Source organism: Hyla sarda, chromosome 6 (genome assembly GCF_029499605.1).
Source record: "Hyla sarda isolate aHylSar1 chromosome 6, aHylSar1.hap1, whole genome shotgun sequence".
In the NCBI taxonomy this organism is placed as follows: Eukaryota; Metazoa; Chordata; class Amphibia; order Anura; family Hylidae; genus Hyla; species Hyla sarda.
This window is the reverse complement of record NC_079194.1, coordinates 223,934,477-223,947,684: the sequence shown is the minus strand read 5'-3', so window position 1 is coordinate 223,947,684 and position 13,208 is coordinate 223,934,477. Positions and strand designations below refer to the sequence as shown.

General features: G+C 39.9%; 1 protein-coding gene across 4 annotated transcripts in view; it reads left to right on the top strand.

The window, feature by feature from the left end:
* Positions 1 to 13,208, top strand: part of KIAA1549L (KIAA1549 like) — a 179,412-nt gene that overhangs the window by 137,007 nt on the left and 29,197 nt on the right. For all 4 annotated transcript variants that reach the window (XM_056526603.1, XM_056526601.1, XM_056526602.1 and 1 more), the window contains exons 16-17: positions 496 to 628; positions 12,200 to 12,544. In XM_056526603.1, coding sequence (XP_056382578.1) covers positions 496 to 628; positions 12,200 to 12,544 — 478 coding nt within the window. The remainder of the gene's footprint in view (positions 1 to 495; positions 629 to 12,199; positions 12,545 to 13,208) is intronic.

Here is a 13,208-nt window from a genome sequence, read left to right as displayed (position 1 = left end):
TGAGAATAATGAATGTGAGATCCTGTGCTTTCTGAGGGTGCATCACATCACGATTTTGCCATACTGTTTCGTTCTCATAATATAAATCGCATATGGTTTTAAACCATATGCTGTTTGAATTTTGATGTCTGGTTGCATCAGTTTAAAAAAAAAAATAATAAGTATACGTTTTTTAATTAAAAAACATAAATTCCAATAAAGATTCCATTGTTTTATTGAAATTCCAAGGAAAGTAGCAAGTTCTAGTACTTTTCAGAAGGGTCAACACTTCTACTGAGCATGTGCAAAACAAAACCATATACAACAAAAAGTATGCCACTGCTGGCACATATGATTTGCCTACAGTTTGCATTGACTTCAATGTTAACAAAAGTTTGTGGTTGCTATGATCATTTAAACTAAACATCCCACTGTGTACTTTTAGTTCTGTAAAAATTGTATATTGTATCTTTTTGATTTATACTTATGTGATACATTGTTCCATATGTTGTACAGGCAAGCCTCCATGAAGAACCATCCATATAGAAGTCGACAGTCTCTTAATAGCCCAAGCCCCGGGGAAACTGAAATGGATCTTCTTGTGACACGGGAAAGACCTAGACGTGGAATTAGAAACAGTGGTTATGATGTGAGTTTATTATTGTAGACTTCTCTTTTCCATTAAGTAAAGCACATTGAATGTTTTATTTGCTATGTTAATGTTTATGAATTTAAACTAAGAAATGAAGCATCTTAGCAATAGATAAAAGGGAATGTAGCCTTAAAAAAGTTTTTCAGGGAAAATAAAATGGATAATCCAGGCTTGGACTGGGCTAAAAATGTAAAAGAAAAATTAGCTACTCACCTGCCCCACTTACCTGATTGGCTTAGTAGGCTCTTCCTACATGTGAAAACGTATGCCAGAACTGGGCACTGTGGGACAAATCCGGTGGGGGATCTTGAAAGCTGAGTACAATTTTATTTTTAGCCCAGTCCAAGTCTAGATGCATACATATTATTTTCCCGACAACCTTTTGATGTGTCCAGGCTTGAAGTAGGCTAAAAATAAAAATAAAAGAAAACAGAAAACAAACTTATACTCCCAAACTTATACCCCAAAACGTATACTCACCTACCCCAATCACCTGCCACATCCATCCCACGGTGTCTTGCTTCGGCCAGTGAGTAGCTGAGCAGGCCCTTCCTGCATGTTGAAACATATGCCAGGGCTGGGCACTGTTGGCCATATGCGGTGGAGGATTGGGGGAAGTGAGTTTATTTTTATTTTAGCATTTTAGCCCACAATTGTTTTTCCTTCGACGACCTCTTGAATATATTTATTTGCTGTACTTAAAAGGGTACTCCATCGAAAAACATATTATCCCCTATGCAAAAGATAGGGCATAAGATCTCCAGGCCGGCAGCGGTGGCGACCAGAACACGAAAGCTTGGAGCCTTAGCATTCATGGTGTCACACCACATCCCCTCCATTCATGTTTATGGGAGGGGGTCGTGATGGCTAGTATGTTGCCGTCATGTCTCCTCTCATAAACAAGAATAGAGGGGGCGTGGCAGCTGTAGTCGCCAGTCATCCGGCATGGAGCAGAGTTCACTCCATTCACGGATGACTGGGGTGCCGAGCCGGAGGTCGCGGGGGTCCCCAGCAGCGGAACCATCGCGATCAGACAACTTATCCCCTATCCTTAAGATGGAATGAGATGTTTTTTGGCAGAGTACCCCTTTAATGAATGGATACAGCTAGACTGCAGAATTGCTTATTTAATTAAATTTTTTTTTTTTTATACATGCTTTCTACCCAACAAATGTTTAAGGTAACAACTAATATTAATGTAACAGTGTCCCTACAAGTCATCCAGCTTTACACAGCAAATACCAAATATTACATTCTTTAGCATTGCAGACTGATCTATCATTCAGAGATTGTAACAATTTGTACCAGCATTGGCACAACCAAATGTTGCCAGTAAGGGTTGAAGGCTACAAATGCCCAAAATGGTCACAAAAATCTTACTTTAAATCCCCTACCTAAAACTTTTATTGCTATGCTAAAAAAACAACTGGGGTGCACACATCTTACCCATATTAAAATAACAGTGTTCCTGAATGCTAATGTCACAATAACAAAAAGTGTGGTGACACCTAAGCCCAAATATACATGAGGACTAAATATAATGTGTGGTGCCACACTGTATAATAAAACAGCAACAAAACTTAAAACATAAACACATATAGCCCACTTAACATGCTTCCTCATAGGTCTGGGTTAATGGCCTACGTTATTTGTTTAATTATACAGTGTGGCGCCACACATTTTAATTTATATATATATTTATATGTACACACAATTTTTGCATATATGAAACATAAATAAAATATACAGATATGCAGACACATATCAGCATAGGCACAATAGGGAGAATAACTAAATGAAATGCACAATAAATATTTAGCGACTTTGTTAAAAACACTGTTAATTACTGTGCAGCACTCTTTGCCCCAACATATTTGTCTAGAAAAGAGGGGAGGAGTCATGTGCTAAAATAAGGTCCACTTAATTTTTAGGCTATTTTTGGATCTTATATAAAAAAAAAAAAATCAAACAAACAAACAAACAAAAAAAAGTACCGTATATTAGCTCTATGTATTGCCACTTAGAGTTACCCCCCTTCCCCCAAGCTACGCCCCTGTATACATATATGACAAAGAGATGGTGATGTAGGCTTGTAGGTGCTTGTCAGAAGTGATGACATCACTTAGGGGGCAGGGCTTGATACAAGATCCAGCTTGAAAGCAGATGATGATGCATTTTCTCAGGAGGGAGGGAGGAGCTGGAGACAACACCACACTGACAATAAAAGAACTATACAACTTCCTGTCAGGGGTATTTCAATCAAAAACATGCTGTAGCCGATACAATTTGTGACAATACTTTGGTAGTAAATATATTGCTTGGGTTTATAGTTTTACTTAAATACAAATTTCTGATACTGGAATACCCCTTTAACCTATAAATAAGCCATCATCATGTCACAGCAGAGTGATCAGCACTCCAATATGTGGATAAATAAAGACTCATTTAGCATCACAATGGTTACTACAGTAATACAATGGCTAATGCAGTTATAGAAGCGGGTGTGAGAACATTTGCAGGCATCAGCTGCTTTCATGATCATAATGTGTCTTTATTATCTGTATTTTATGCCATATGCAGAAATCAATGGAGGTAGTGATTCATCCCCCCACCTTGGACGGGCCACTGAGACTAGGGAAAGGAGATTTACACATATGGCAATAACTGTAGACCATAGCTGACATATTCATTCCCCTGGATGTGGGGGAGGGAGAAGTAGCCTCAGATTAGTGACAACACAAGATAACTGAGTCCTGTATTATATTGAATGAACCAAGCAAACCATGCTGTGCTATGGAGGGCATAACCCTACTCCTCCTCAGAATATTACTCACAACATTATATTGGTGATGTCAAATACACAACTCCACATGGAGCCATAAAAGTGCACACAATTCCACTATTGGGATTTCAATTGCTACTTCTTATTTCAGGGGTATGTCCACCTTGGCAAACTTTATTTATTTATTTTTTATCAATCTAATGAAACAACTTTGCAAATACTGATGAAGATGAAAGAAATAAACACTTAACGCCTTGGCGCTATGGAAAAAATAGTAATAATGTGCCTCATAGCAGCTATACCAGTCTAATGGGTCCCTGTATGACCACTAATAGTTAATAGTGGGATAAAACAAAAAGACAGGAGTATAGATTGAAAAAGGTAAAAAAAAAACAACAACTATATTACGCATAAGACTTATCAACTGTGGAGAACTCATAGTTCTATAGTATCCATGTGTATGGGCACGCACAGATATCCTCTGCACTCTCACACACATATAGACCTGTTTACTAATTAATCAACAAGACCCTAATTAGCGCTGCTGCCAGACATAGCTTTTTGTTTTATCCCACTTTGCCAATACTGTTACCTACAGATCCTTTGCAGACCTATAGTGGGTAAAATAAATATTTAACGTGTCACAATTTTTCTCACTAAATATGTTTTTTTTTTTTTTACTGTACATGTTTATTCCAGGTATTTTTAAAGCTCTCCATAAGTGTCCTTGGCTCTTGGACAACTCTTCTGATTATTATTTTAACTCATGTCAGAAATATTGTGAGGAGGCATCTGGTTGAGGCAAATTTATGGTGAAATATTTTTTTCCACTTCAGTATTATGTCCCCAACAGTGCTCACTGGAATATTCAGAAGCTTAGAAATGCACCTGTAACCAACGCCATTGTTATGCAACAATTAGATTGTGAAGGTCTTGAGACAGCTATTTGCTTTTACTCATCATTAAAAGTGTCTTGTGTGACGCCTTGGCACACTTTTTTGTAGACCTAATTTTAATTTGCACTGACAAGGGGCTGAATTGCTTTTTAATTACTGATAGATTTCAGCGGTTGTCTTGGCCTTCCATGCCTTTTTGCACCTCTCTTTCTTTATGTGTTCAATACTTTTTCCCTGTGTCATTTTACGTACCTTAATTTTTGAGCTTATTTGTTTTGGTTTCTTTGAATATATGGATTACTTGTATTGTTATCTGGTTAAAATTTCATATCGATAGTACCTTTGGATATATATTTAGTGAGAACAACGGTGACGTGTTCAATGTTTTTGATGTTTTATCATGATCTGTATGTGTTGACATGGTAAGAGACTACAAACAAACACAGGATAATCTGATTATGCATTGCTTCTGTTCCTAATTCTAACATAATTTAGTAGTAAATTAGTCAGAAGAAAGGGGCGGATTGCTTGCAATATGACCGCAGGAGCAGACTACACAGTGTTTGTTGTCTGTTACCATAGAGATACACTGGTCTGTACATTCTCAGATTGCTTGAGCTGTGTGTGTGGGGGGAGGGTTGTAATTGTAACACAGTGGAGAGAATAACTAAGCAAACTGCACAAGAAATCTTTTGGAATTGTGCAAAAAAAAGCTGCGTAGTTTGCACTTTTTGCGCCAATAGTTTTTTTTAGAAATAGTCTAGAAAAGTGCCAGAAAGAAGTCATGTGCCAAAATAAGTTCCACTTAATTTCAGGCAATTTTTTTTCAGGTTTTTAGGCTATTTTTGGATATTTCATATATATATATATATATATATATATATATATATATATATATATATAATATATATATATATATATATATATATATATATATATATAGATAGTGCGGTACTGACCACTGCACAGGTTAGGTCTCCCAATATTAATAATATATATATATATATATATATATATATATATATATATATATATATATAAAAATAAATAAAATAAACCCTATAGCGTCTCTGAAGTCTAAAGACATGAATGGGTTCAGTTTTGTTCTAAAAAAAAAAATCTAAAAAACAAACAGCACTTTCAGCACTTATTATTACCAGTAGTTACTGCTGCTAGTGGTAGCCCCCCCCCCCCCCCCCTAACTCATTCCTTATACCAGTTAGATGAAATGCAATTGCATTTGAAATCACTTGGTTTCTTGGTTGCTACCAGTGGTTATAAGGTATGGTATTCTCTGGGCAATAGCCATCTGGCGGTAAATCCTTCCCTACAGCGTATATAGAGTCTGCACTAGTTGTATTTTTTATAAAGTCTCCCAATCCTTCACATTGTGAATTTTAGATTTCTTTTCTGTTGTGTGCGGATTCAGCCATTTACACTTTACCTTCCAGAAGAACTAGGTCAGGGTGACGCTTATTAATCTTAGAACCTGGGAACCACAGAAATGGGACAATCCATATGTTGGAGATGTAGGCAGTAAATAACATTGATCTTCTGCCATTAATATGTCTTCTGTAGTGCCCAGCTATATCCCCCAGGTTATATATCTACCAGTGTTTATCTGCACTGTTCTTACTTTGTATTCTGTCTGTATTAGATTTTTCTGTTGTGTCTGTAGATCTACAGTATAGATATAATAACTTTGTATACCCCATCTCTCTTCTATCTACCGTATTTTTCGCCGTATAAGACGCACTTTTTCTTCCCCAAAACTGGGGGGAAAAAGTCAGTGCGCCTTATACGGCGAATACACCCTTATCGCGGCTGTCCCTGCGGCCATCAACGGCCGGGACCCGCGGCTAATAGAGGACATCACCGATCGCGGTGATGCCCTGTATTAACCCTTCAGACGCGGCGATCAAAACTGACCGCCGCATCTGAAGGGAAAGTGACACTAACCCGGCTGTTCAGTCGGGCTGTTCGGGACCGCCGCGATTTCACTGCAGCGGTCCCGAACAGCCCGACTGAATAGCCGGTTAGTGCTTACAGGACACCGGGAGGGACCTTATCTGCCTCCTCGGTGTCTTCTCCGTTCAGGGATCCCCTGTATGGCCGGCGCTCTCCTTCCTCGTCTTCACGTCATCGCGTACGTGCGTCGGCGTGCGTAATGACGTGATGGCGGCGACGGAGAGCAAGGATACTCGGCCGGCAGCAGAGACGTTCCGGAGCGACGGGGACGCGGCGACAGCGATGGAGCGACATCCAGGGCAGCGGTGACGGGTCCGGAGCGGCGGGGCACGTGAGTATTACCTCCTATGCAGTGGTCTTCAATCTGCGGACCTCCAGATGTTGCAAAACTACAACTCCCAGCATGCCCGGACAGCCAACGGCTGTCCGGGCATGCTGGGAGTTGTAGTTTTGCAACATCTGGAGGTCCGCAGGTTGAAGACCACTATTGGGTTTAAAATCTTTATTTTTTTATATTTTGCACCTATAAATTGGGTGCGTCTTATACGCCGGTGCGTCCTATAGGGCGAAAAATACGGTATCTCTCTTCTATCGATCTATCTATCTCATATATGTTACATGTTATTTCCTTTTATAGTACAGAATATGTGCAGTAGGTGCTCACTAATCTAAGGCTTCCTCTGGGCTCACTTATGTTAATGCAGTTCTGCACTGTATATTGGAGCGGTCATTGGCGAGAGAGGGAATGCAAAACAGTAAATCCTCATTGGAAAGCTGTGACTGTTTAAATGGACACTTAATAAATTCCCTGTGGGCAAGAAATCAATGTGTGGCTGAGAAAAGCCGCAGAGAACTTGGAACGGAGACACATTTAACCCCTTAGTTGCAATGGACCCATTGAATGCTTTCTTACCACCTTGCTAACACTAGGTGGTAAAATGCTAAGTCAAAAAAATCATGGTTGATGCAAGGCTATTTTTGACAAATCATGCAAGGCTATCTGGGACAAAGCTTGAATATGGTGTTGCATTTTCAATTAAAATCAGTGGTGGAAAGGCACTACAGAAAATAAAACACAGTAGTTCCTAAAATCTGTGCAGAAAACAGGGGGGTGGTAGCAGCACAGCATCTCGTGTAGATAATAGATCTCCTTTCATTTATTTTATTTAATTTTTTCAAAAAAGCGTGCCTGACCCTTTTTTATTTATGATTACTATGTCACACACTGTATGTGTAATGCAAAATGGGAAAGAAAATATCTCTCCAGTGCCACCTACGGGTGGCTGGCAATGTCATAAACCAGTTTTACTCAACCTAAGTCTACTACACCTGAGGGAATACATTTCTTCTGAAGGTGAGCACCAAACTTGTATGTGGAGTCTTACAGGCCGTACAGTGTGCAGCGGTATACAGCCCAGGGATCTCCACTTCAGAGGAAATACGATCTGGGAGCTGGATGGGTCTTGCAGTACCAAAGACAGTCACAGTTAGATAGGCTTGAGGGGCCCTGCAGGTGAACCTGCGTTTCATGAGCTGATTCGGTTGCTTAGGGGACTGATTTTTACCCCCGGCACACTTCCTAGTTCTAGTGTTGGTTGTGAGGGAAGTTGCAGTGCCGTGATAGAACAGTGCAGATACACACGCCAGACACAGGACTGAGAATAAATTAAAGGAGTTATCCAGGAAAAAACTTTTTTTTTTTTTTATATATATATATATATCTATATATATCAACTGGCTCCAGAACGTTAAACAGATTTGTAAATAACTTCTATTAAAAAATCTTAATCCTTTCAGTACTTATGAGCTTCTGAAGTTTAGGTTGTTCATTTCTGTCTATGTGATCTCTGATGACACCTGTCTCGGGAAACGCCCAGTTTAGAAGAGGTTTGCTATTGGAATTTGCTTCTAAACTGGGCGGTTCCCGAGACACGTGTCATCAGAGATTACTTAGACAGAAAAGAACAACCTTAGCTTCAGAAGCTCATAAGTACTGAAAGGATTAAGATTTTTTAATAGAAGTAATTTACAAATCTGTTTAACTTTCTGGAGCCAGTTGATATATATAAAAAAGTTTTTTTCCTGGAATCCCCCTTATAAAGCTGTATCTCTTTATTGAGTCCTACCTTATGGGGGTACTCCTGTGGGAAACAAATGTTTTCAAATAAATTAGTGCCAGATTTGTAAATTAGATCCATATAAAAATCTTAATCTTTACAGTACTTTTCAGCTGCGGTATGCTCCAGAGTAAGTTGTGAAATTCTGTCCAGTCTGACCACAGTGCTCTCTGCTGACACCTCTGTCCATGTCAGGAACTGTCCAAAGCAGGATAGATTTGCTATGGGGATTTGCTTCTACTCAGGACAGTTCCTGACATGGACAGAGGTGTCAGCAGAGAGCACTGTGGCCAGACTAGAAAGAACTACACAACTTCCTCTGGAGTATACAGTATCTGACAAGTTCTGCAAGGATTACGTTTTTTTTTTAAATAGAAGTCATTTACAAATCTGTTTAACTTTCTGGCAACAGCTGGTTTGAAAACATTTGTTTTCTACCGGAATCTCCCTTTAACAAGTCAGCAAAAGATGCCTACTCTTTCGCAGTAGGTGACCAAAGAAAAGTAGTATCCTGAAGTAATGCTGTCTTGAAGGATGGGGGTTCCCTCTCTTCCTCTGCACTGTCTTTGACAGGTTTAAATATTCTCAAACAATGCTGTTCACTTCATTAAGGGGAGTTTAACACATGGTCACTCCCATTGGGCTTTCTGACACTTGTAGTAATTATTCCCCACAGCCTGCTTGCTAAGCCAAAACACTGCTCCTACCAAAAATAGTCAGGTTATTGTGGTGACCACTGGGTGATGATTGGGGTGATGGAATGCAGTGGGTAAGGTGTAGTTTGTGACGGCAGGGCACCGTTAACCTCCATGGTTCGAGGATGAGATAGCTTCTTCTGGGCCATGGCCAAGCAAGGTTACGGATAACTCTCTTTAAATAGATCTTAAATAGCAGATCTTAAATAGTACAGCCTTTTGTGTAGAGGGATGGGCAGAGTGGAACCCGGGGAGCATGTCGCCTTGCTGGGAGTTGTAGTTGCTGTTCAATACAGCTTTAAGATTTTTTAGCAGCCTACTCTGACTTGAAAGATTTAACTTGACTGACTGACTAAAGACCAGGAGAAGAAGAAGGTAGCAGCACTCCAGATAAAGTCCAAATGCAGATGGGTGCAAGTCAGGGTGGAATTCCTCGGTTACAGGTTTCCAAAATTTAGATAGAAGCTAAAAATGATCACTGCAGCACTCCAATGTGGTGAAGAAGTGGATAGTGTTTATTCCATCAACCCACACATATATCCACTTTCTTCACCACATTGGAGTGCTGCAGTGATCTTTTATAGCTTCTGACTGACTAAAGAAAATATTTTCCCCAAGAGCTTTGCTTACCACCAGGCATTGACAATCACCTTTGCACCTGGGTTTTTCCTGAGATTAGCAGGGCTGTGGAATTTTGTAGTTTTCTTCTCCTTAGGCTTCTCCTCTCGGTACCTGCACTCCACTCCTTACTGTAACTCTGACTAAACTAGACTAGACTACACACTCCCCCCCCCCCCCCTACACTACGTAAGGGCTAGGTTTAGGGGTCTCTCATTGGAGCATCAGGGTCACCTGGTCACTCATCTGGTCACTCTGCCACAATCCCTCAAAGGTACAGCGCATAAATTAATATGTAACATAACACAATAATATATCACAATATAACAGGTCAGACAATGGAGCAGTGGGTCCAAAACATTGGTAGCAGGGATGTCCGAGGCAATCTTTACACAGGACAGCCTTTGGTGCCAGGACACCAAATTATAGGTTTACATCTGTACCAGAAACATCCATTTGTGGAATACCACAAATGGATGTACCAAAACAAGACTAATTTGGCATATATACAGTGGGGCAAAAAAGAATTTAGTCAGCCACCAATTGTGCAAGTTCTCCCACTTAAAAAGATGAAAGAGAAGAGGCCTGTAATTTTCATCATAGGTATACCTCAACAATGAGAGACATAATGAGAAAAAACATCCATAAAATCCCATTGTTCACACTGATTTTTTAAGAATTTATTTGCAAATTATGGTGGAAAATAAGTATTTGGTCACCTACAAACAAGCAAGATTTTTAGCACTCACAGACCTGTAACTTCTTATTTAAGAGTCTCCTCTGTCCTCCACTCATTACCTGTATTAATGGCACCTGTTTGAACTTGTTATCAGTATAAAAGACACCTGTCCACAACCTTAAAAAGTCACACTCCAAACTTCACTATGGCCAAGACCAAAGAGCTGTTGAAGGACACCAGAAACAAAACTGTAGAAGTGGACCAGGCTGGGAAGACTGAATTTGTAATAGGCAAGCAGCTTGGTGTGAAGAAATCAACTGTGGGAGTAATTATTAGAAAATGGAAGACATACAGGAACACTCATATTCTCCCTCGACCTGGTGCTTCACACAAGATCTCACCCCATGGTGTCAAAATGATCACAAGAATGGTGAGCAAAAATCCCAGAACTCCACGGGAGAGTTGGGACCAAAGTAACAAAGGCTACCATCAGTAACACACTATGCCGCCAGGGACTCAAATCATGCAGTGCCAGACAAGTCCCACTGCTTAAGCCAGTACATGTCTCCAGATCTCTACCCCATAGAAAACCTTTGGAGGGAGTTGAAAGTCCGTGTTACCCAGTGTCAGCCACAAAACATCACTGCTCTAGAGGAGATCTGCATGTAGGAATGGGCCAAAATACCAGCAACAGTGTGTGAAAACCTTGTGAAGACTTACAGAAAACATTTGACCTCTGTCATTGCCAACAAAGGGTATATAACAAAGTATTAAGATGAACGTTTGTTATTGACCAAATACTTATTTTCCACCGTACCTTTTTTTTCTCATTATGTCTCTCATAGTTGAGGTATACCTATGATGAAAAGTACAAGCCTCTCTCATCTTAAGTGGGAGAACTTGTACAATTGGTGGCTCCACTGTAAGACCAATGTTGCATATATTTTTGTGGTATACATTTTTGCTTGTGGTTTATGTTTGTATCTGTTTTGCTTCCTTTCTAAAAGTTTACTTTTTTAATTAAATATGTTATTATTTACAAATTATAAAACATGCACAAAAAAAAGAACAAAAGCAAACAATCTTATACAACACCATTCCACACAATTCATTACTTTATCCACAATTCTTTTGCTTCTATGAATGGATAACTTTATAGGCAATTTCTTGTTGACTATATTAAATGCATTATTTTACCATATGTGAATGTCATGTGTGTGTGAATAATAGCAGCTGTTCTACACGGATGTATTACCCATCATCTGCTCCAATTACTCAAGGGTAGGAGGAGGAGTAGTTCCTAAGCTAAAAACTCTTAATCCCCCCTTACTGGAGTTCTTGTTTTGTTTTTGTCAATTTGGGTTAGCAAGCAGTGGGCTATCACAGAGGTAGTGCTGCTGGCAGGTTGTTGGAGTAATAGTAGGCTACCTCATGGATGGTCAATGTTTGAGATAATTCCAACGACAGACAAATCCAATACTGGTTTACAGGGATGTATACATATCGGATCACCCCTAAAAACAAAGTAACCAATATGGAAATTCTCCTTTCAAAAATCGGAGAGGGTTGTAATTTTCATTAAAATTTAATTGGGTAGAAAGCCAAATAACATCCAATAATAAATGGCAAAAACTTCAGTTTACGCCAACTCTTGAAATGGTTTCTATGTCTGACTTAGTGGTGCCTATGACAAACTTGATACAAATGTATTACAATGTTAAAATGATTGCTCTCTGCATATGTTTATAGTGTATATAATACATTTAATGTGATGCTGCATATTACATTCCCTTTATTGACTGTTTTCTCATAGACGGAACCAGAGATAATTGAAGAAACAAATATTGACAGGGTAAAACAAGCCAGGACATATATTAAATCACGTCAAGCTAAAGGACACTCTGAGACGTCCACCCTGAGCTCTCAGCCTTCTATCGATGAAGTCCGGCAGCAGATGCACATGTTGTTGGAGGAAGCTTTTAGTTTGGCATCTGCAGGGCATGGTGGACCCAAACGGCAAACAGATCCATATGCCTCAGTTCAACATATGCCATATTCAGAAGTTGTCACCAGTGCTCCTGGCACTATGTCACGACCTCGGGTGCAGTGGGTACCGACTTATGGGCCAGAGATGTATCAGTACAGTCTGCCCAGACCAGTAAGTTTCTATAATATGCATAAAATGTATTCTTAAATGGGCACTGTCAGATACAAAAAAGTTTTATATGTTGTACTTCTTGGCAAAATATTAACTTTTCTAATATACTTCATAAGAAATTTTTATTTTATTTTTACAGAAATCATGGCTTATAAAATCATGGCTTTGTCCAAGTTGAAGCACAGGCATGGACAAAGTCCAGTAAGTGAGGGTGAGCTAGCACTCCTCTGTGCTCTCTCCTGTCTGATAGGACTCCTCTGTGCTCTCTCCTGTCTGATAGCACTCCTCTGTGCTCTCTCCTGTCTGATAGCACTCCTCTGTGCTCTCTCCTGTCTGATAGTACTCCTCTGTGCTCTCTCCTGTCTCATAGTACTCCTCTGTGCTCTCTCCTGTCTGATAGTACTCTTCTGTGCTCTCTCCTGTCTGATAGGACTCCTCTGTGCTCTCTCCTGTCTGATAGTACTCCTCTGTGCTCTCTCCTGTCTAATAGGACTCCTCTGTGCTCTCTCCTGTCGGATAGGACTCCTCTGTACTCTCTCCTGTTTCATAGTACTCCTCTGTGCTCTCTCCTGTCTGATAGTACTCCTCTGTGCTCTTTCGTGTCTGATAGCACTCCTCTGAGCTCTCTCCTGTCTGATAGCCCTCCTCTGTGCTCTCTCCTGTC